The sequence below is a fragment of the Eutrema salsugineum genome, unplaced genomic scaffold (genome assembly GCF_000478725.1).
Source record: "Eutrema salsugineum unplaced genomic scaffold, Eutsalg1_0 scaffold_11, whole genome shotgun sequence".
NCBI classification, from domain to species: Eukaryota; Viridiplantae; Streptophyta; class Magnoliopsida; order Brassicales; family Brassicaceae; genus Eutrema; species Eutrema salsugineum.
Genome location: NW_006256901.1, coordinates 1,414,801 through 1,439,446, shown reverse-complemented (window position 1 = coordinate 1,439,446; position 24,646 = coordinate 1,414,801). Strand labels below are relative to the sequence as shown.

At 32.8% G+C, this 24,646-nt stretch overlaps 4 protein-coding genes and 1 pseudogene across 4 annotated transcripts; all 5 read left to right on the top strand.

Moving 5' to 3' along the window:
- The first annotated feature begins 75 nt into the window (after positions 1–75).
- On the top strand, positions 76–1,214 carry LOC18026202. The gene is made up of 3 exons (XM_024160728.1): positions 76–455; positions 619–698; positions 810–1,214. The coding sequence occupies exons 1-3, from the start codon at positions 213–215 to the stop codon at positions 958–960; spliced, it is 474 nt and encodes a 157-aa protein (XP_024016496.1). The 5' UTR covers positions 76–212; the 3' UTR covers positions 961–1,214.
- Positions 1,215–2,186: 972 nt separating this feature from the next.
- Positions 2,187–4,708, top strand: LOC18026201 (prolyl 4-hydroxylase 5). Its single transcript, XM_006409191.2, has 8 exons — positions 2,187–2,553; positions 2,650–2,734; positions 3,334–3,431; positions 3,521–3,618; positions 3,768–3,897; positions 3,994–4,181; positions 4,280–4,379; positions 4,480–4,708. The coding sequence occupies exons 1-7, from the start codon at positions 2,354–2,356 to the stop codon at positions 4,351–4,353; spliced, it is 873 nt and encodes a 290-aa protein (XP_006409254.1). The 5' UTR covers positions 2,187–2,353; the 3' UTR covers positions 4,354–4,379; positions 4,480–4,708.
- A 9,182-nt stretch (positions 4,709–13,890) lies between these two features.
- On the top strand, positions 13,891–15,633 carry LOC18026200 (NEP1-interacting protein 2). The gene is made up of 5 exons (XM_006409190.2): positions 13,891–14,343; positions 14,542–14,720; positions 14,815–14,898; positions 14,979–15,131; positions 15,235–15,633. Exons 1-5 carry the CDS (start codon positions 14,187–14,189, stop codon positions 15,355–15,357), a joined length of 696 nt encoding a protein of 231 aa, XP_006409253.1. The 5' UTR covers positions 13,891–14,186; the 3' UTR covers positions 15,358–15,633.
- A 2,576-nt stretch (positions 15,634–18,209) lies between these two features.
- LOC18026199 lies at positions 18,210–21,552 on the top strand (annotated as a pseudogene).
- Positions 21,553–22,748: 1,196 nt separating this feature from the next.
- On the top strand, positions 22,749–24,608 carry LOC18026198 (root meristem growth factor 2). The gene is made up of 4 exons (XM_006409188.2): positions 22,749–22,824; positions 23,087–23,109; positions 24,195–24,203; positions 24,399–24,608. Exons 1-4 carry the CDS (start codon positions 22,749–22,751, stop codon positions 24,606–24,608), a joined length of 318 nt encoding a protein of 105 aa, XP_006409251.2.
- Positions 24,609–24,646: the final 38 nt, after the last annotated feature.

Here is a 24,646-nt window from a genome sequence, read left to right as displayed (position 1 = left end):
TTCAAGCTTAAAGTTTGTCTTAACGTACAAGATAATTGGAAGAGTAGACGTAGACTTTGATAATTGGTTTGGTAGACTCTTAAGAATCTCAGGTGTATCTCTTTAGTTTGAAGGTTAGATTCAGAATCTGTAGATTCAGTAGCTTTGTGTCCTCTTTGTGCGATCTTTCTGTTGTATATATACAGTTTCAAAAGTGTTTTGGTTGGTGTGGTATGAATATGAAGAAGCAGATCATGGATGAGTCTGAGAAATTATGTTTCAAGAAGTCATTGATGCCGCGGCCTCCTCCTCCATCGCTTCCTCCATCTCCAGGATATGGATCAAGAAAGATCGAAGGAGACAGCATAACCAATAAACAGATCAAGAAGTTCTGGAGGCAGAAGCAAATCATTGAAGAGGAACATCTCTTTGCTGCTATTAAGTCTGCAGCTCGCGTCAGAGCTCGTAATCTCTCTGTATGTCCTTTTAGTTTTAACAATTCTTGAGTGGTTTGTTAGATCATTAAAGAGGATCAACTGATGTTTCTTGTATAAAAGTTTCTATGGTAACTTGGGGGAGATTCTTAAGATCAAACCAATCGATGAATCTCGTGGTTCTGATGTCGATATCTATTTGCAGGATGAGGACTACAAACGCTATGAAGAAAGCTTGGACATGGAGGACTCGGAAACCGAAGTTCATGAAGGGATAAAAGACTGGTCTCTGTTTAATTTCACATCCATATAATCTTACACCTTTACATATCTCTTGAACCAGCCTAAAACAAGAACTATCTGGTTTTTTAAATGTTGATGTGTATCCTGTATCAGGTGGACGAAGAGCAAGTACGCATACTTGAACCAGCCGGCTCTTGGATCTGCAGATTCACTGAAGAGAAAGAAGTTTTCCTCTTATGTGCCAAACTGTTTCACATTCAAGCCTTGCATTCCTCTCTATGCAACGTCGCTCAATGTCTTTTAAACTACGAGCAAAATCCCTGCAACATCAATTGTTTTGTAAAATATATATTTTTATGTGCGTGTGTCTATGTCTGTGTATATACATGTGTTACCAGTTTATGTTAATGGATCTGGACTTTGGTGTGTGGTTGTTGGTTTGTAACTGTTTAATAAAATTCAATCTTACTATGGAACATTAATTTCTTCTTGTTCCATAGATGATAAGGTTATTGTACTTTGGTGTTGTTATAATAAAATTAATACATCTCAGAAGAATAATTAATCTCTAACTATCTCAAATTGAGTATATTACTGATTGTCATCCCCGGATGTAGTTAAAGACTTCTGACTTATGAGTAGATTGCGACCAAAACAATATTATCTCGATCAGTTAAACAATATTAAAGGCTATTGTTTGGCAGGAAAATATTGAATTCATTTGGGATGTATGTAATGGATTTGTATTTTCTTAAAAGTGTATATATGTTGATAAGAATTGGATTAGTTGTCTCTTCTTGACAATTATAAGACTTGTAATAAACAAATAAACATAAAGAAGTGACCAAATCATGTTTTCGTTATGTCGAACATGTTCTTACCACAACTCAATCTATAGTCAAACAAATAAATATACATTGGAAACATATATATATATATATGTATGCATATATTAATTTGATTTATACAAATGGTCCAAGACTTACAAAAATGGTGAGAGATCCATTGTTTTCTAATATTGACTTATTATCTTAATAGGTATTTAGATTTATCCTCTTTAATTCTTCTTACATAATACCTAACTGTTTGACATCTTCCAAAGTTACTCCTAAAAATAATATTCATATTAGGAAATTATATTCATAAAAGAAATAATATTCATATACAGTATCATTTAAGTGATCATATACAAATGTTCCTTAATTAAAGAATCAACAAAATTTGCAATTAGAGTCTCTTTTCACTTCAAACAACTCCATTTCGTAATGCTAAATATGGAGAAATATGTCTCTTTGTTCAAAAAAAAAAAAAGAGAAATATGTCTAGACAATGAGCGTAGTTAAAATCTTGGATAATTTAGTAGTCGATTAAATTATGTCGCACAATTCGACAAAACAAACGGGGTGAAATTCAACTAGTAAAAAGTATCACGGATAAAACCAGAAAAAGAAGAAAATTAAAGACTGAGTCGGAATTCTAAAAGTCAAAGCCACCTTCCTAGTGTCTGTATCCATCTAACTATCTACCAAATACGCGAGGACGAAGACAAACAACGAAGAGAATCAATCTCACAATAATTTTATAAATAAACTCCAAATCCACTAGATTGTAAAGCTTCTCTGTAACTTCTCTTCTTCAATGTTGTCTTCTAGATCTTGAGTGAGAGAAAATTTACAGAACAAAATCAAAATCAATCCATGGCGCCCAAATCGAAGAACCTTCGTTATCAACCGCGAAAATCTTCATCGCGATCGACTCAAGCCTTCACGGTGCTCATCCTTCTGCTCGTAGTGATTCTGATTCTTCTCGGTCTCGGGATCTTGTCACTTCCCAATGCGAACAGGAACTCTTCGAAGCCGAACGATTTGACCAACATTGTACGGAAGAGCGGAGAGAGGTTAGGGTTAACGATTTGGGTTTTCTCTTCTTATTTTTGTTTGAAATTTGAATTGATTTTCTAAATCGATTCATGGGTTTTTGAAAATTTTCTTAGTTATGGAGATGAGGAAGGGAACAACGAGCGTTGGGTTGAAGTGATTTCTTGGGAGCCTAGAGCTGTTGTGTACCACAATTTCCTGGTAATTTCGTGTTTTTTCTCTGATAATTTTGCTTGATTAGAACTCAGATTGCTTCTGCATGCGTTTTCATGGAGTTCTTCTTTCTTGTCTGACAAGATAAGGATATTTGAGCTTTTTGTTGCTATGTTTTGATTGATCAAGTTGACTTTGTTCCATTGAAGAGTGTTGTGTAGAAATGGCTTATGGAGAGGAAAGACATGTTTCTCAATGACAAACTAAGAACTTGTTTACGCTAATAATTTGATTGATCGAGCTGGCTTTGTTAGCCTATAGAGTTTACATTTAGATCTTCAATCATCTATTGAAGAATGTTGAGTAAAAATAGCTTATGGTTGGAATTAGAGATTATTGCTAGATTTTGATAGATCGAGTTGACTTTGTTTTGCCCTAGAGCTTTGTTTTGCCCTAGAGCTTTGTTTGAATTTTCACTTGAAGAACATTGGAAATGCTAAATGAGAGGAAGGAAAGCACTTTTTTCCCTCATTTACCCAAGAGAAAAATTGGAAATGTGGTTTTAGAGATTTTTGTTTGTAATTGAGTTGTTCAATTGGAATTTCTGAGATGTGATCTTTGGCTTCTTTTCATTGCTGTTTCTCTAGACCAATGAAGAATGTGAGCACCTGATCAGCCTCGCCAAACCGAGCATGGTTAAGTCAACCGTGGTTGATGAGAAAACCGGTGGGAGCAAAGATAGCAGGTTTGAATCCACTCTTTCCTTTCGCCCTTCTAGTTCACACGTGAGAAGGTTTGTTGTTTGGTAATTTCGCGAATACGGTCCCTGTGCAGAGTAAGGACGAGCTCAGGAACTTTTCTTAGAAGAGGACATGACGAAGTTGTCGAGACGATTGAGAAAAGGATTTCAGATTTCACCTTCATTCCTGTTGGTAAGTGCCATTTTCCTTTGGTTATCCAATACCTTGATGCGCAGAAGGAAGTGTTGAAACATCTTAAGATCACCAGTTGCAGACACTCTTGATATCTTGTTCCTTTCGAAAACTATTAGTGAGTTTGTGGATCGCTCTTTTGTTTGTAGAAAATGGAGAAGGCCTTCAAGTTCTTCACTACCAAGTTGGGCAGAAGTATGAGCCTCACTATGACTATTTCTTAGATGAATTCAACACCAAGAACGGAGGACAGCGAATAGCTACTGTACTTATGTACCTGTAAGTATCTTAAAAGAAAAATCTCATACATCTCTTTTTCACTCAGAGAAATTTCATAATCTGTTTCTTCTTTCTTTTTGCAAACCATGCTTCTAGCTCGGATGTTGATGATGGTGGCGAGACTGTGTTCCCGGCAGCAAAAGGAAACATTAGTGCAGTCCCGTGGTGGAACGAGCTGTCAAAATGTGGCAAAGAAGGGCTCTCTGTTCTACCAAAGAAGCGAGATGCTTTACTTTTCTGGAACATGAGACCTGATGCTTCTCTAGACCCGTCGAGTTTGCACGGTGAAGATAATTCAACAACCAAAAACTCTCTTTTTGCTTTCACCGATAATACTTATATTCAATCTCTAAATTTCAATATCCTCTGGTTTGATTTTCAGGTGGATGTCCAGTGGTGAAAGGAAACAAATGGTCTTCCACGAAATGGTTCCATGTCCACGAGTTCAAGGTTTAAGAAAAAGAAAGTTCAAATTTGAGGAGGTAAATCTATCAACTCTTGAACTATCTATTAATTACATCTTCAAGATTGCATCAAGTCATTATCTTCAACCTCAAATTCCCTTTTTATCTATCTTTGTAGGTTTTCCCGACAGACCAAATTTGTGTTGATACAGTTAAAACAGATGTATTGTTGTACGTCCCTTTTGAAGTGAGAGAGATCCTTAGGAAATTGGAGGCTGTTTTTTTTGTTTCATGAGGGATATTTGAACTTTTTCTACTTTACTTATTAAACTATTTGAACCTTTTGTAACTTTACATGTTCAGTCTGAGTTTTATAACTTTGATAATTTAATACAACCATGCATTTTCTATTTACATTCGGCGCTAATATGCCTTTCTTATGCAAATTATTACAGAATTTAACACGTCCAGTTTTTGGAACTGGAGTATCAGTGTCTTTTGTATAACCAACATTTTTTTATAACTCTAAGAAAGGGTCTTTTGTATTTATATCCTTATCAAATAAGCAGTGTAAGCTCTTTAATTCCGACTTTCAGAGTTAAAGCGGGCACGAACAGATGTCTCCTCTTTCGTGAACACACGTACATTACGACATGACACTATAGACACAAACAAAACCATTCTTATCTCTACTGATTCTTTATTCTATTTTTCCTTTGATATTGACTATTTTAGTAGCTGTGAGTTTGTGATGTCTGTATGGGGCCGTTATGGTCCCAATGGCCTTGGAATTTGATTAAATACAAAAACAATCTCGATGAAAATATCTTTGTGCCGATATTTGTAGATATATCGTATACGTGTATGTATAATTATATTCCAGAATCGCGTAGGTAGTTATTAGTATCCGTATACGTATAGTTATATTCAAGAATCGTGTATTTAGTAGTAGGGAGCCCATATGTTACATACTTGCATGTAGTAGTATTGTAGTCGAAATAAAATAATACCTTGGAGATAGCCAGTTATAGACACCTCCTTTTTCCTGAGTCCTGACACTGAATTCAAATAAAATACGTATTAAATGTCATGTGCATAGAAGATGTGTTAGTCTTACAAAGTTACTCGATCCATTCTTGTTCAGTTTTGAAGATCGATCATTTATACTTTTGTTTTGAATTGATATACATCTAGATTTTAGTCTTTTTATCATTTCGTGGTTAGCAATTGAATTTATAATTAATGAAGAATGTTAATTAGGACTAACACTTAATTTATAATCTATGTATGCAATTATATATAGTTTAATTTTCAATGTACAGTATTTTCTTTTAAAAAAATTATTATCTATGTATGCATTTATAAATACAGTAATTTAAGCTAGGATGTACACAACAAAATTACAAAAGAGAGCAATAGTCATTAACTCAACTGAAAATATATATAATGTGAAGTATAGAGACTAATACTAGCAGTTGAATAAAAATATCATATAACATGCGTTGCTTTTGAATTTGGAGGAATCTACGGATCTCAGCCTAGAATATAATCATAAAATAACAAAAGATCAAATATGTGAGTGTGTATACAAAGTATTGTGTTCTTCTAATTATAGACGTACATATTTTGTTCAAAAAAAATATATAGATGTACATATATGTTTGTGTTGACTTCCTCGTGCATAACACAAAAGCACGAGACTTGTTTGGTTTCAGAATGATTCCTCGTGCGTATTTATCTTATTAATCAATAAATGAGATTTGTCCTAAAGAAAACATATATTGAATAAAACTAACTCGAAACTCAATTTCAGTTAGCTGTCATATTAAAATTGTTTCAACCTGATCATATCTGATCTAAATGATGTTTTGACTTACAAATCTTCATTTAGAGATAACTCATATTTCATAGAACCACCAAATCTTCTGTTTAAAAAATTGGCTGCTGAAGAAAACTCGTAATCCAAACAGAAAGTCAAAGATTTTTTTTATAAAAGAAGTTAAAAAAAAGTATATACGTCCTAATCCTAAATAAACAAAACCATAAGTTTAGACACTAATATTGTCGGAAGCCATTTCCTCCACTGGGAAGAAGGGTCGGTTATACAACATGGTTATGCAACATGGTTATGCAACATGGTTATACAACATGATGAAATCAGCTGCAACATGAATCATATTTTTAATCTCCAAGTGCATGACTGAAACTGGCTTCTCTATATGCCGGCAGTTGAGCGTGGTGGTGTTCTAGTTGAGCGTGGTGGTGTTCTAGTTGAACGTGGTGGTGTTCTGAATATTCTTAGTCATATGTCAAAGTAGTGAATGATGGTTTGGTGTGATGTTATTTTGAATTTTGAATTTATTTTTCCTAACTATCCAAATATATGATAATTTATTAACAGTGAACCGAAGTATTCTATTACGAATAATACACAAATCTTACCAATTTTTGGCAACTACTACTATTTTTTTTGTTTTAAAGTAAACAAAAGCCATAGTAATTGCTTTTATGTGATTTTCTTAACAATTTTTTGTTTTGAGAAATTCTGGTATCATCAAAATTCGTAAGCTTTTATACAATTTGTTTTCATTAAGTATTGGAATCTGTTTAGCCAAAGTTATATAAACTTTTGTTTGTTTGACAGCAACCTAATTCTATGATCAACTTAAGGGCATGCTTATTATAGTTGTTATATAAATATCGTTGTGGTTAAACAGGTATATCTAATCAAATGACTATTTTTCTTTAACTAGTGGATTGAAACCAGTGAACTCAATTAATTTTTCAATAATCTTTTAATATGATGCATGTCATCCATAATTCCTTTTTATATAACTAGGGTTTGCTCCGTGCTACGCGCGGATTATGTTTCTATAGATTTTGTTAATTTAGTTTTAAAATATGTCATTTTTACTAATAAATGATAGCAACTTTTAAATTTTTAAAAACAATCCTATTAATTCGAATGCTTTAAATGTGAAATATCACTTTAGTAGATTTAAACCCTATATATTGTAAACCCAAACCTTTATTTACAAAATTAGAAGTAGACTTTAGAAGAGAAAATGTTACAATAAAATAACTTAACTATTTTCAAATGTTAAAATTGTTTTCACTACCTGTATTAATCAATATGAAAGAGTGAAACAACCAATTAAACCAAATTACTCATAGCTTTGATATCTAGGGAATGTATAATATTGTCTGTTTGAAGATTTGAAATTTCAAAACAAAATTTGAACTTTATATGCTTTAAGTTTAAGTAGATTTTCTCTTATCTATACTATATTAATACAGTTGAGACAATATTTATTTTAAAATTTAACATATAGTTTTAAACAGATTTAATATATTTACAATAACCAACAAATCAACAACTAATACAGAAAAACCAAACGTATCCACCATCAAAATAAACGCCTCATCTTCAACTTACACCATCCGCTCCAAAAGCTAGAGCTTCGACATTTTTCTATAAAAATTAAAACGATATCTTAATTACATTATTGACATTATTAGCACTAAGATATATAGAAGAGTGTTCAACCGTCAAGTATTGTATATCTTAGTAGGAAAATTTTGATCTTGAAACAAAGCTTACAAAAAATTATGTAAATGCAAAAAAGTTGGGCAGTTACCATTTTTTTATATTACTTACATCAATCTTAATCAGGAAGACCAACTAGTGTACTACACTGTTTTTATAGCATCTTAACTTCAATTCTTTTGACTCCTATTTATGCCTGCATAACCATATGAATACTACACTGTTTTATAGCATCTTTTTTTTTTTATAGCATCTTAGCTTCAATTCTTTTGACTCCTATTTGTGCCTGCATAACCATATGAATATGAACTTCAATTAACTTTCCAAATGCCAAAGCATAATTAATGTATTTATAAGAGAATGTGGTTTCTCTTAGAGAATACCCGATCTCTCATCTCTTACTTATGATTTTTTTATTATCCTTATAAATCGTAATAATAGCTCACTAAGTGTTCTTGCACTTAACTTTTGACCATCAAATTTGTTATGAACTCTAGCCATATCCTCTAATTTTGAATCTCTCTACTCCTATCACACCATCAGCTAACTCCATCATTTTCCATCTTCACTTGGACCCCGAAAAATTTCTTATTTGTCTTTTCTAAGCTTAAGACCTCACTGATTTTGATATATCCTTACCGCTTCTCAACTTATCTTTACCGCTTCTCAACTTATCAGCTACAGTTTCCAATGATTTTTCACTTTTTATATTCACCATTAACCATCAATCTATCATTCTGCTATCTCTGTGGTAATTCATAGCAGCTTTATCTTTATTAAACATCTTCAGATAGCTTGCTTTTTTCTTTTCCGTCCAAGTTGTATAATCACCACACCTACCATATGAACTTCATGTTTCTGTTTCCTCTATATTTCTCAGAAGCCATATACTGAGATCAAATACTAAATAGTGACCATGTTTGAATCTGTATTAAATACTAAATGTTTCTGTATTCTAACATTTTGTGAGGATTTAGCAAAGCAAAGATCTATCAAGAAGTATATATGATTGGTATCAGTTTTTTTTTGTAGATTTAACTGAACAAAGTTCTTGTTGTTCGTTTTACAAAGATTTTCTTTGACAATGATGAGTATGTTATCAATTTTCCCATTTGTAGCATATTATTATACGTTAAGACATCAATAGATTCAAACCACTTCAAGGTTGATTTCTAGCTCATTTAAAATGATGGATGACCATATCTTTACAACTCATTTCACACAACATATATTCTACTCGAACCACTTTTACCCCTTTCTTATGGATTTGCCTACCAGCCAAAACATGTTCCATAAGGTAATTTAATTATGTCTTAGGTTAGAGAAATACCATGTTTTAGCCCATGGAGCTCTGAGGGCGAGCTGGTGAAAGGTGAAAGGTTAAGCACTCGCCATCAGTTTTCTCTATGCGAGACTCTCTCTGTGAACCTCACGACAGTTACTTTGATAGTTGGAATCTTGTGTACCTTCAAATCATCGATAACAGTTCCAATCAAGACAGGAATCTAATATTCCTATAGTATCGAAACACAAAAAACGCATTCAGAACTCATAGCGTAGACTAAATATGGTCTTAGATAAGAGAAATCCAATCAAATATTAGAAGGCTAAATATTGCAGACTAAGTTTAGATAAACTGTAACGACTTTAGTTCACATATTGGAAAACTGATTCTAAAGAAATGGAAGAGACTCAAGGACTAATTCAACATATAAGGTACAGAGAGTGAGGCACAGACTCATGAATTTCACGATCCAAAATATAGAAAGTGTTGTGTTGTTGTTGACTTTGCTCATGAAAAGCCTCTTCAATATCAACCGGTAAAGCTGCAAAATTTCAAAACGAAATTCCAAATCTCATATTCAGTACGATTCACCCAAATGAGAAATTCTTTGATAGAACCATTAAAAAAAGAGCGTAAAGTACATAGATTGCTTACACCGGAATCGACATGATTCAAGAAGACGTGGCGGTGGATTTTTGGTTGAGGATTTGAGCCAGAGGATGCCATGACTGTGAACGTATACGTTGTGTAAGCAGATTTTGTGACTTGTATTTTGGGGTTGAGCAAGTTCTATATAAAGAGGATGGAGAGATGGTGGCGATGTGGGAGTTATTACTTATTAGAAGGGTTGATGCTTGAGATTCCACATAGTGGGTATTTATAACAATAGAATGTGGGATGAGATGGAGTTTGTGGGGTGATTAAGTTTGAAGTTCATTTGTAACGGAAGATACCTTTTATTGAGCTATGATTTTTGTTTCAGATGTATTGGAGAGAGGGAAGAAGAATAGTTTCAGAATTTTAGGTCAGAAAAGTAGCGATGAAAGTGATGAATTGATCTTTGATTTGAGTTTTCTATGTGGGCTGGACTTCAAATGTGGGCTTTTAAAATTGGGCCTTTATCGATTCGTCTTCCGTGATCGTGTGTAATTTGTTAGACATTGGACTTATTTTTAGGGCATGAGTTGTAAAAGTTTTGTAAAGTTGCAGATAAATCGTTTAATAAGGTGGAAGTAATTTGGCATTATAAGAGGTTGTGATTGGCTGATTATTTTCCTGATTAAATTGGCTGATCTTTTAATGGTTTTGTTTTGAATCTATATATGTCGTATTTCAAAAATGTGTTATTTTATCAAACACTTATAAATTAATATACTCAAACTACCTAAAATTTTTACAAATTAATCAAATGCCACTTTTTAAACATAGTATTGACATGATGATAAAATATTATACATTCACTTCTTTAAATCTAAAAGAAAAAAATATTTTTTCATCATTTTCACTTTTATTTCAATTATATATGTGTTATTTTATAAAAATAAAAATAAAATTTAATTTTTTCTGCTCTTTTTTAACAATACAAAATTTTGTTTTGATTTATTAATTTAAAAAACAAACTAATAAATAAAATATTTACTTTGAGATTAACAACTTTAGTTTTGAAACCAAAATAATAGTTGAATATGATATGAATAAAATCACATAAATATGTGAATTTAATATATTTTTTTGTCAATAAATAAATTTTCAATGATTATACATCATCTCTTCTAATAAGAATGAAAATTTTTTTTCATCATGTTCATTTTTATTCTTGTTATATATGTTTTTTTCAATCTTATTTATATATTTTAATGATTTTTGTATGATTATATTCAGTTTCATTATATTTATTTTCACTTTTTCTAATTATAATTAAGTAGGCAAAACCGATACAATTTAATACATACAAATATAGAAAAACAACTAACAAATTGAAAAACTAAAAACTAAAAATTTCTATTAATCTATTGCAATTCCAAATCGAATATACAAAATGTAGTTTTTTCGTTTATTTTCGCATAATATATTACATGAGGTTATGTGAAAACATGTTTTGCATATGTAATAAGAATTTAGATGAATATAAATCTTAGATATTATTATTTAAAATTTTACGTGAAAAGCTTTAAAATCAAGTAACTTAATCTTGTATAAGTATGATATATTTTTTTTATTATAGATAACAAATTAAATTTGTAACTTAAACAGTGATATTGAAGATTTTAATATCATGTTGTTTTTTGTTAATAAAAATTTCTTTAGTTTTTAATTAATTTTCTTAACAATAATATTAGAATTGGGAAACGTTTTTTTAATTTACAATTTTGATATATACGGATAAAATTGAATTTTTAAATGCTGATGTGGATGCTTTGAAAATAATATAGCTTTAACTGTTATTAATAATAGAAAATTTTGTTAACAATACTATTTTAAATTTTTTTCTATAAATATATTTTTTGTTCACGATATAATAATAAAATTTGGAATTTTTTTAATTTTAAATATTGATGTGGACCAATAAAATTGAATTTTTAAATCTTATGTGGACACTTTTAGAGACATATAACTTTAACTTTTATTAGTAATAGATTTAGAAATCAAAGTTGGAAGATCCCACACGAGGTCCCTTGCGGCAAGTGATTTGATCTCTCATCCTTGTTTTGAAACTTACCAAATGTATTCAGATATTGTTTGGTCAGCTAATTGTTACCTTTGTGGTTCAGGTTGGGTTGTTAAATTCTTATTAGATGCCATGTTATTCAAAAAATCTTCTTCGGATACCTCAGTCTCCTTCGCCTTAGTGACGGAGCCTCTTATTCTATTTTCAGTGCTTTATTTCTTAAAAGTGTCAAGTATCAATCACTACATGTTTCTCGGATTGCTTGAAATTTATCATTCTTCTCAAATTCAATGATCAAGCTTTAGAGATTTTATGGTCTCTTTTTCAATATTAAAGCAGCTTATAGTGGCTTTGTTTATATCTCCTTTGATCATATTCTTTGTAATTTAGCTAATATTTAAAAAATAGTTTAGTCAAATTTGTTCTTTTATGTTGTAATAACTCATTCTTTAGTGAAACTTAGCTCTATATTTTTGTTTTTTTTAATTGAAATGGTTGCACACAAAAGAAAAAAAAACTTAAAATTTATTATAGTATGTGACAAAATTTTTATTGCTAATATAAGAGCACTAAATATTAGTGTATACATCTAATTTAAATTCAATATTTTCCTATTTTCCTACTTTAATATTGAAAATAATATAGTTTTAACTGTTATTAAGAATTTTAATTAACAATTTTTCTTATATTGTTTTGTATTAACAATGTAATTAATTAATTTAGATTTTTTTAAATTTAATTATTGATGTAGACTTAATAAAATTGACCTTTTAAATCTTATGTGGATGTCATTAGATGCATATAGATTCAACTTTTATTTTTCTATAAATATAATTTTTGTTAACAATAGATTTAAAAAAAAATAATTTTAAATATTGATAATAGAATTGAACTTTTAAATCCTATGTGGATATTCTTAGAGACATATAACTTTAAATTTTCTTAGTAATAGGATTTAGAAGCCTCCTTAATTTGAGGCTTACTGAATGTATTCAGATGCTGCTTGGTCAGCTAATTGTTATATTTGTGGTTAAAGTTAGGTTGTTAAAACCCCATCATATGCCATGTTATTTCAAAAATCTTCATTGGATACCTCAATCTCCTTCGTCTTCGTGATTAAAATTCTTTCGCTATTTTATGTGCTTCGTTTTTCAAAAGTGTCGAGTATCAGTCACTTGACATGTTTCTTGGATTGTTTGAAATTTATCATTCTTCTCAAATTTGGTGGCCAAGCTTTGGAGATTTTACGGTCTCTTTTTCAATATTAAAGCGTTTTGTAGTGGCTTTGTTTATATCTCCTTTCATTATATTTTTTGTAATTTAGCTAATAGTTAAACATATAGTTTAGTCAAATCGGTTCTTTTATGCTGTAATGACTCATTTTTTAGTGAAACTTAACTTTTTTTTTATATGGTTGCAGACACAGGAAAATAAATTTCAAAATTGTTATATGTGACAAAAAATTGGATGCTAATGTAAGAGTCTCTAAATATGTTCATACATCTTATTTAAATTTAAATATTTCCTATTTAAATATTTTTTATTTTATTATTATTATATATAATTTATTTATCTTTAATAATTTTTTAAAAACAATAATAGAATTTGTAAACTTTTTAATTTTCAATGTTGAGGTGGACTAATAAAAAAATTATGCAAAATTTCTTTATTTAACAATAATATTAGAATTTGTAAACTTTCTTAATTTGCATATTCAATAATAATATTAGAATTTGGAAATTTTTTTAATTTTATTATTCAACAATAATATTAGAATTTGTAAATTTTTCTTATTTTTGAATGTTGATGTGGACCAATATAATTGAAATTTTAAATTCTATGTGGACACATTTAGAAAGTTCAACTTTTATTAGTATAAAATTTATAAAATTGTTAGCTTGATTTAACCATACTAATATGAAGGTATATTATGTATAATGCAAATTGCAAACTGCAAATGGATAGTTAAGAACAATTAACGATCTTTAATATTCAAAAAAGCCTTTGCCAAAATAAAAATGAAGTAAATAAAGATAGTTCCTCCTGCCCCGTGAACTGTTCTCTCTATCTCTGACTCCTGCTTAAGAAAATGAAAGCTTGAGACTTTTTTGTTTTTGTTTTAGCAGTGACTGTGACAGATTTAAAACCCTAGATTTTTCCTTCACCTACAACAATGGGAAACAAATTCTGGCCATGAAAGCTAAATACCCAGATCCTTAAATGCAAGTAGCGCGACGTCGCATCCTCTCTCTTAACAATTAAGCAAATCCTTCCTCTTCTTCTTCTTCTCTCTCTCTCTCTATCTCTTTCTTCTATATAAGCTTCCCTTGGACCTCTGCTTTTACCGAAAATCATTTCGTTCACGGATTGAGGATTTAGGAAAACATGGCGTCTTATAGATTCCAATCTGGGGTTTGTCCTCTTTCTTCAAGCCCTTCTCTTGGGGATTACGTCGAACGGATTAAAGACGCTTGTAATTTCCTCGTCTCTGCTGTTCTGGGTACCATCATCTCCGCGATCTTGACTTTCTTCTTCGCGCTAGGTTCGGCTTTCGTTTTTAGAACTCGATTCAATCGATTATGGATCCGATTCAATCTCCCAATAGTTGTTGCGCTGCCGATTTTTCTTATCTTTGATTAGATTGATTTGATCGTTTGATAGACTTTTGCTTATATGATTGTTTTAGCGCAAAATCTGCAACCTTGGAGCTGAGAAAGCTGATTCCTTTTTCAATGTTCAGTGGGCACATTGCTAGGTGCACTTACAGGAGCTTTGATAGGCCAAGAAACCGAGAGTGGTTTCATCAGAGGAGCAGCGATTGGAGCCATTTCGGGAGCTGTTTTCTCTATCGAGGTCTTTGAATCATCGCTCGATCTCTGGAAATCCGATGAGTCAGGTTTCGGATGCCTTCTCTACTTGGTGAGCAGCAACACTTGCAATGAAAGTACGAAATTCGATTGATTGAACTTTGAATGATTTAGTGATGTTTTCTCTTGTGAAATTCTTTGTGTAGATTGATGTCATTGTTAGTCTTCTAAGCGGGAGACTCGTACGGGAACGCATAGGTCCTGCAATGCTAAGTGCAGTGCAAAGTCAGGTATGTTTTTTGCATACTAAAGTTTCAGAATTGGCACTACTTTCTGTATTTGTTACTGATTCTTTTGGTCTCATGATCAGATGGGAGCTTTGGATGCACCTTTTGATGATCTCTCAAGCCTCTTCGAGACAGGAGGCTCAAAAGGATTGACAGGAGACCTGGTTGAGAAAATCCCAAAGATGACAATCACTGGCAACAACAACACAGATGCTTCCTGTTCTGTCTGTCTTCAGGTTTGTTTCTACCATCATTTTGCTTCGTTTTAGTGTAATTATATCGAATCACACAGATCTAACTGAAAGTTTCTTTTCTCCTTCCTGATGTGTGATATTGCAGGATTTCCAGCTTGGTGAAATAGTAAGAAGCTTGCCTCATTGTCATCACATGTTTCACTTACCTTGTATCGACAATTGGCTCCTCAGGCATGGTTCTTGTCCAATGTGTAGACGTGACCTTTAAATTCACTCTCTCTCGCTCTGCATCGTCCGTCTCTCATAATGCAGTACAGATACTTCTACACAGCTCTAAGCTTAAGAGTCTGGTCCTCTTCTTAACTTTCATGTAAATTACACTTCTTTTTCTCTTTTGCTTTTTACAATTACCATTTTACATCCCTCAGAGTTTACTACTAGCAATCTAATTTACCGCACGACGTATCTTCTTAATGTTATGTTTAGTCAGCAGATGTATACAAGAACACAGTAAAAAACATGTTTTTTCCTTGCTCTTTTTTTTTTTTTTTTTTTTTTTTTTTTTCTGGCATATGTTGTTGTTGTTCCATTGAAGCCAGAAACTAGATGGTTGGGTTTTGTTTTGAGGTCTTGAAACCAGAGACACAAAGTCACGGAACCAAATCCATCCATCAAACGATGATACTAGATTCTTGTCTGGAATTTACCAAACTAAGTACCTTTTTATTTAAAGCACTCTTTATTGTGATTTGCTAGTTACCTAATAATATCGAAGATCAGTTTTTGTGTGTGTGAAGTAACAACACTTGTAACGGTTTAAGTCGTTGTCCATCAACGAATTGCAATATCAAATCGTAATTAATATGACTTATACTAAATTATGGCCTCTATTCTTCCTAGTGCCTTAAACACTCTCTATCACGGTTTCTCATCTTGACGTCCCCAAAAAGCAACAAATTTTCCCGACCTCACAAAAAAAAGAAGAAGCCAACACCTAGTTTCTGGCTTCAATGGAACACAAGTTACACAACATCCACCAGAACAAAGACAAAGGAAAAACTCGTTCTTTTCCCATTAGCACAAAAAAACAACAAAGTTTCCCAAACAAAAAGAATCTTGCTTAAGTTCAAAAATTTGATGGACTCTACTCGGACGTTCGAATAGGATCTAGCGCTTAACTATTGATCTAACAAGCAAAAGTCTCAAAATTTAGTTGATCAGTTTTTTTCTTTAGAACCTTTTGTTTTTCTTGGTCTGCATTTGAAACCACAAACTGAAGTTTCTACGAACTCAAGTTTTACAGAAACTCTTGTGGAAACAAACTGTTAGAAAATGACCAAATCATGTTTACCAAAACAAAGCGTTTTGTAGCGGTTTGTAGCGGTTCGATTGGATTTTGTTTCGGTTTGGTTCACCCTAAAGGGCTAAACCCTAAACCTTGAGCTGCTCTCTTACTACACTCTCCGTCTATCGCGGTTCGCGCTTCGCCGGTAAATTTCAAATTCTGTTTTTCCCTCCCTCCGAATCAGTGGCGGAGCCACTTACAAGTTATTGGGGTCATTGGCCTCCAGTGGATTTTTAAAAATTAGAACAACTTATTAAAGCCCAGTTTTAATGCCCCCATTGATTAAATTATATATGCCCCCATTCTCTTATTTATTAAATCCAAACTAATAAAATTGGATTTTTAAGCCCTTAAGCCCAATCAACAAACAAACACAAGCTTGAAGCTACTAATAGAAACAAAAAAACGTGATTGATAAAAAATGAAGAATCCCACATCGACATCTAGTGAAACAAATTCTAAAAAAGGCTGCATATATATAGTTTATTTTATTTTAGCAACATCAGTAATTTTTTTGGGCTTAAAAGTTAAAACATAAAAGCCTACGTTTGAAGAGCTTCTGCTAAATCAAACGGAACTCGGGTAGATCAAACATTGCTTTGGTTTGATTTGGCCCACCGATTTAATTATCGGTTCACAGAGTTTTAATTGGTTTTTTTGGATTTTTAAAGTTTTTAAAAATCCGATTTTAGTAGCTAATTTAGATCGGATTGTTAGCTGGTTTTTAATTAAGCTGATTTAACCAACCGATCTAATCTGAGTTTTAAACATCACTGCAAAAATAGCATACTATGAATCAATTAGTAAGTCTTATATATTTGTTTAATTATTTATTTTAGTTAATTTTTTAACTTAATTTAAATTAGTAACACAATTGTTTTTTTTCTCAGTTGATGGAAAAGTTTTTGAAAAGAAAATCTGCCTCAACATCTGAGACTGAGAGTAATTTGGATGATTTTTCATGGGATCCTGCTAAACGGAAAAAGATTTTGAAATATCATCCAAATAAAAGAGATGAGGTAAGACGCAAATATCTTGATAGAGGTCTTTGTAAGCCTTATGGTCATAATTTTCCAAAAAAAATGATAGGAAAATCATTAAGAAGATTTAATCCAGCTTGGTTTGATCAATATGCTTACTGGCTTGGTTTAATCCAGCTTGGTTTGATCAGTATGCAATTTGACATCTACATTGACAATGTAAAAGAGGATAAACGATTTAGCAATTTGAAAAGTCTTGGAGATCTTTCGCATCTGATGGTGGAAACACAGAAACATCTTGCACATCCTCTTGTTTACAGATTATTGAAATTGGTGTTGACTTTACCAGTTGCTACAGCAACAGTTGAGAGATGTTTTTCTGCAATGAAGTTTGTGAAAACAACTTCTCGCAATCGAATTGGAGATCAATTTTTAAGCGATTGTCTTGTTTATTTTATTGAGAAAGAGTTGTTTGAATCAGTTACAAATGAAACAGTAATGAAGAGATTTCAAACCATGGCTCAACGTAAAGTATGCTTGTAAGGTGGTTTTAATAACATTTATAAACTATTTTTATTTTTATATATGATTTTTTGAATATTTATTTATTTAATTTTTTATATTTAAATATTTATGCCTTGAGCTGCTCTCGTACTACACTCTCCCTCTATCGCGGTTCGCGCTTCGCCAGTAAATTTCAAATTCTGTTTTGCCCTCCCTCCCATGTCCGAATACAGGCGGAGTTTCACGGCGGTAGTAAGAAATTCCCGGTTTCAGCCTAATCTCGTGATCTATATGAGGTTCCTCCTCCAATCCATTTCTAGTAAGTTTGCTCAATTTCTATCGTAATATGTGTATGTCTCTGTGACTGGAAAGAAAGATCAAGTTGTCAATATCCGAACTTGATTTGTGGGTTTCTCTCTTCTTGAAATGCCAATGCTTGATTTTGATTTTAATCGACTAAAACAGGGAAGAATCTTGGTCTGATTCGAGCTCTAAGTCGAAGGTACTTCGTGGCATCAGCAGAGGAATATGCAAAGAGGAATTACGCCAACAATCTGTGTGATTATTACGGAGTTATCAATTCCATCACTGCGCAGCGCAGGTTCTTTCGCTTAAGCTTCTCTTAATACACTTTTACTAATGTTTTGAAGTAATTTCGATCAAACCAATGTGTTGAAGTTTTTTTTTTTCTTGCATTTGTCCATGTAAAGTATGATATACTGATTTAGTGTTTTGGTTAGGTATTATCTACTGAGGGATGTGTATGATGACATGATGCTAGACGGTGAGCAGCCCAATATAGATTTATTCTACTCATTAGTTGTTGGAGTAATGAAAGGTGCTCGATTGCAAGATGCATTCTTCTTCCATCAAGAGATGAAGTCCATGGGAATTGTTCCTGATGTATGTCAAAATCTCAAATGAACTATGTTCCCATGATAAGTTAGATGATTAGGCTCTAGTTTGTAGGTCTCAGTTTTGAGAGTTTATCAAAAAATGGTCCCATATATGTCTTGTATTGATCAGGTGTTCGGTTTTTACTTGTAGGTTAATGTGTACAACTTTTTGATTTCTACATGTGGTAAATGCAAGAACGCAAACGAAGCTATCCGAGTATGTTAACTTCCACTTGTTTCATCTACATCTCTTTGCTAAGTTCATATTACAAAACATTGCTTTTTCTCTTATGAAAAGGTCTATGAAGAGATGAAGACATACGGAGTCGAACGAAATACGCAGACCCATGTTTGTCTACTCGATGCGTGCGCTGCAGCTGGACATTTAGTATGTGTGTAGGTAACTACTTCTATAATCTATTCAGTGCCCACAAGCCAAAACTAAGTCCTTTCACCATTTTGTCTCTCTTATGATTAAATCTTATGTATGATCTCAATCTTTTTTTTTGTATCTTATATGTTTTCATGATAAACAGTAATTCTAGAGCAAATGATTTGACTACTTGTGATGCTGGTCTAAACCAGTTCTGCTATGCTGGACCTTATAACTGCACACTTAAATAAGTTACCTCGATCAGATAATCTTTCTACTGAGGTAATCTCTTTGTGCATTTCCTTCTTCTTCTTTTTTTTTTTTTTTTTTGCTCCTCAAGGTATGCTTTCTGATGATATCTTCCTTTTATTTTAAACAGATTCTTGAGCTAGTTAAGAAGTCAAAGCATTTGACTTTAGTTGATTCATTGGAACAAAGTGAGGGAAATATGATGGTTAATGTTCTTGAAGAAGAACTGTACAATCTTCCAACCGCAGAGTATGTCCACATGAAAAAGTTTTTGCAGAGGGACTTAACCGTGTATCACGTAGCATTCAATGCTCTCGCTGATCTCAAGGACGTAAAAGTAAGCAGTTTCCCGTAGATCTAAACTCCTAAACTACTGAACTCTTGATTTGTGCGAGATGGTCTGTTCCGAGAGTGCAAGCAGAGCATTTTCCAGGCTGATCTCTTTTCTGAAATGTGATTAGCAATTCTGCCATGGCAGGCAATGGAAGCTCTTCTAGAGATGCTTAAGAACGAGGGTAAAGAAGCCGACACATATATTGTCACACAAATTATGAGGTACAATACAACAACCCTTGAATTATGCTTATAGCCTCTATATTTAAGCATCATGTTGCATGAATGTTGGCTAAAGTCTGTACCTTTACTGCATTACTCACCAAAAGGCCGAGTGACTCAAATGGTAAAAAAGTTATATACTGAGAAATTTATACTGCAGTTTTTCATTTTCAAGTGTACAGTACTAATGTACCGGAGTGATTTATGTGTATGAAAACTTTTCATTGATCATCAAGCATGAATATCTTAGGTGCTATCCACACTCTGGTGACCTTGAAAATGGCTACAAATGCTTTCAGGATTATTTAAGGGGAGGCGGATTACCTGCCATGGACCTCTATACGGTAACTACAGTCTTGTCTCAAGGTTATTTAAGTTCAATATTTATAAGAGCTAACTTTAATCTTTTCTGTGCATTGAGTGCTAATCGACAATTTCAATCAAACTACTTTCACCTAACTTCCAGACTTAAAACAATATGTGCCTATATATCACTGAAAACCCATCAAAATGATGTAATCTTATATTAATCCTACAATTGAATGCGTTGATGCTTCTCTTCTCTGCAAATATTCGCTGACAATGTGTTTCTTTTCATTTTTTTTCTTCAGACACTTGTAGAGGGGGCTATGACCGGATACACCCCTAAAGGAATGCAAGTTGCTCAAGATACTTTGGTAATAACCATTGCTAACATCTTGAAACTGTCCTTTTCTTCGCTCTTAGCCACGAGTTCTAGAGTTCTCACCAACTATTTGTGATGGAAAAAGTACCAGAAAGTTCAAGAAACGAGTTTATAGACTCTTGCCAAATGTTGTTACCCTCATGCTTACTTGACTAATGGCAGATCCAAATACATGCCTCCCGTTTTTTCTTGGATCCAAAAATTGGAAGCTGTCTACTATTTAAAGCCGCTGGTGAAAAGGTAAGATCTCGAAAAACCTTGCAATTTCTTGCTAATATAGAAATGGTTAGCAAGCCAAAAACAAACCATAATAACGTTTATTTTTTTTTTTTGGCTTTCCTTGTCGATGTCATTAAATTCTCATAAGGATATATAAAGCTCATCTGTTACACAGGCACTAAGATTCAGTTAGTAAGATAGTAAGAGGCAAGAATGAGTAACAAAGCTCTAGGTTTCTGGTTTGTTCTTTAGAATTATTTGTTATAACGTTATATTGAGTAACGAAGCAAAATCACTTGTGAATCCTAACACGTTGATTTGGCAGACGGGAGGTTATGCAGTTGCCAATTTGATATGGGACTTGATGCAGACTCGGAAGATTGTACCTACACTTCCCGCGGTTAATGCTTGCTACAATGGTTTGAAAGTAAGCTTTTTTTGTTCCATATTGAATAAGCTCGGTTCATAAATCGATTGCTGAATTAGTTCTTGATAAGGTTTGATTTAATGGGAATCGCCAGGAACGTGAAATAACAGAGGATGATCCGAGGCTGATGCTAGTGACGCGTATATATACTAACTTGCGGCTTAAGGAAGGGATTGGGTCTACCTTGAGCCTTAAGGAGAAGATGCATTTTGATTGAAGGTTTCAGTAGCTTAAGGAGAAGATGCTTTTTCTTCCATGTTTTTTTGTTTATGCTTCTGATGAAATATCTTTGTAATATTTGCATTGAAATGAGATCTCAGAAGAAATTGCTTTATATCTGGCTTTCTTGTGACTGGTATAAGTTTGGTTAGGTTGTTCAAGGTTTCTAGTGTCCAGTTTCAGTTTGATGGACGAATTAAACGAACTAACGGTTTTGAATAATTCTCTTAACATCTTGTGATAACTTTCTCAAATCATATCCTTTAAAAATACGAAGCTCTAATCATTTTTAGAAAAGCATAGATTAGAACAAAACAGAAAAAAAGAAATCAGTATTAAATTATCCATTTTGGACATCCATATCTCATTCAAGCCAACTCCGATCTTTTGATATGCCAATATACTATGTTATAATTCTCATGGCCATCATGCCCAAAATCAGATCATGAATTTCTTTGTCTGAAAAATCTAACGGAAAAGTGGTTAAAACCACTTGGTCAAAAAAGATTTTAAACCGAGAAAGAGAGCAATAGCAAAAAACAAAAAATAAACTCATGAAAATGTTCTTTTGGTTAATTATCTCATGGATCATCCAAACGCATTCTTTTCAGTCGGTAAGATTTGACTGAAACCTGCAACTCTTGCTCTTCTTAATTGTTGCTGACAACGGAGTGAACAATGAGCAACAATATATTGTTTATAAGCATGTTCTGACGACTAAAAACATTAGCACAATCATCCAAATAGAAAATTAAAAACGACATGGTATTTGTATATGTAGTATTTTGTTCATCTTCTATTTCCTTTTGACACCAGTATTTTGTTTATCTTTTTCAATAAATAAAAAATATAATCAAATAAAAAAAACAAAAATTCAAGGAAGATGAGACAAATACTAAATAGTGGAGTGTCTAGAGAGAAATATAAAAAATTTAGTCTTGTGTAAAAAATAACTCTCTTATTAATGCTTAGGAAAATTAACTCAAAACCTAAACACCACAAAGCTCATATGTGATGTCACAAACTCGACATCCATATATATAATAAAATAACTTTTCTTTTCCTAATTGTATTAGATAATTCCTAAACAAACTAGAAAATGTATAATTAGGATGACTTAGGATGCAACTCTGCAAGCAATGTTGAAGCTTATCCAACAATAACTCAGTTCTGAGAAAATTTTCGTAGCTAGGAGAAGAAAAAAGAGATGGCCATCACTTCAACCTTTCTGTTTTTGTTGGTCCTTCTTTTGTTTTGCCTCTCCTGTGGATATTCCCTTCATGGTTTATCTCTTTTTAACTTCGCTTTTCTCTATTATAAACTGTTCAAAATTTTAATGTCATGAATATTCGAGATAATTAACTCACGATTTTATGAACTATACGTAATAAACTTGCATTATGCATGACTTATTAGAATGACAGTCAAAAAAATTATGAACTATTTCTTATATTTTCCATTTTGCATGAAATACGATGCATGCATGATTTGATATTTTTGTTTGCAGTAGAAGGCAGCAAATATATGTCATATTTATTTTATCAGGAAATGAAAAGTCAGGTGTTGATGTGATTTCTATTGGGCTTTTCTAAGCCCATGTCCAACTTCCCAATTAGTATGATATTGTCCGCTTTGGACCCAACTAGTAAAACCCGCATGGATTTGTTTTTGGGTTCCTTCCCAAAAGGCATCATCCTAATTGTAGTTGGACATTACTTATATACTATATCATATTGGTCTAATTTTCCGATGTGGGACTTTGGATTGATTCTCAACAATCTCCCCCTCAAGCCAAAGACCCTATAACTCTTGATCTCCAACTTCCAGCGATATCTTGTACCGTCTTGTACTTTTTAATCGCAAGGTCACCTTGAGGGTTTCTTTCTCACAACAAACATTCAGTCCAATCCAATTTATCCAGATCCATTTTTCTTAATCTGAGTTTTGCTACCATTTATTGGGTTTTTCTAAGCCCATGTCCAACTTCTCAATTAGTATGATATTGTCCGTTTTGGGTCCAACTGGCAAAGTCCGCACGAATTTGTTTTTGGGCTCCTTCCCAAAAGGCCTCATCCTAATTGGAGTTGGACATTACTTATATACTATATCATATTGGTCTAATCTTCCGATGTGGGACTTTGGATTGATTCCCAACAATCTCCCTCTCAAGCCAAAGACCCTATAACTCTTGATCTCTAACCTAGAGCGATAGTTAGTACCATCTTGTACTTCTTAATCGCAAGGTCACCTTGAGGGTTTCTTTCTCACAACGAACATTCAGTCCAATCCAATTTATCCAGGTCCATTTTTCTTAACCTGAGCTCTGATACCATTTATTGGGCTTTTCTAAGCTCATGTCCAACTTCCCAATTAGTATGATATTGTCCGCGTTGGGCCCAACGGGCAAAGTTCGCACAGATTTGTTTTTGGGCTCCTTCCCAAAAAGCTTCATCCTAATTGGAGTTGGACATTACTTATATACTATATCATATTAGTCTAATCTTCCGATGTGAGACTTTGGATTGATTCCCAACAATTTCAAATGCAAAGGTATACATGTCCCAAATGTTTACTTTTATGTTTTTTTGAGTTGTGAATAATAATACATAAGAACGAAAATTCAATATATAATGGTAACTCTTGTCTCTTGTAGTTCTCATCTGTTAGTTGGTCAAAAAAAAAAAAAAATGACTTCCACATGACGCGTAAAACTGCGATATTCACATAACGTTTACATTTCTCATATAGATTAGCTACTTTGAATTCCGACCTAACTTTTTTCTCAACTCATGAATATGACTCGAGTAGTGCGTAGTGTAAAATCAAAGAATGTTTGATGATGAACCATGTAAAGCAGGTGACGAAGCATGTTGATGATGATGTTGCAATGAAGAAGGTGCAAGTTCGAGGAAGAAATGTAGAAGAGTTTAGTAAGGAAACGAATAAGATGAAGACGAATTCGAAGAAGCTAACAAAGAAAGAGACAAGTGTTGAGGAAGAGGACGATCTCGTTGCCTACACTACTGATTATTGGAAACCAAGGCACCATCCTCCCAAGAACAACTGACCAAACTAATCTTATTTATATAAAGACTCGACAAAAAA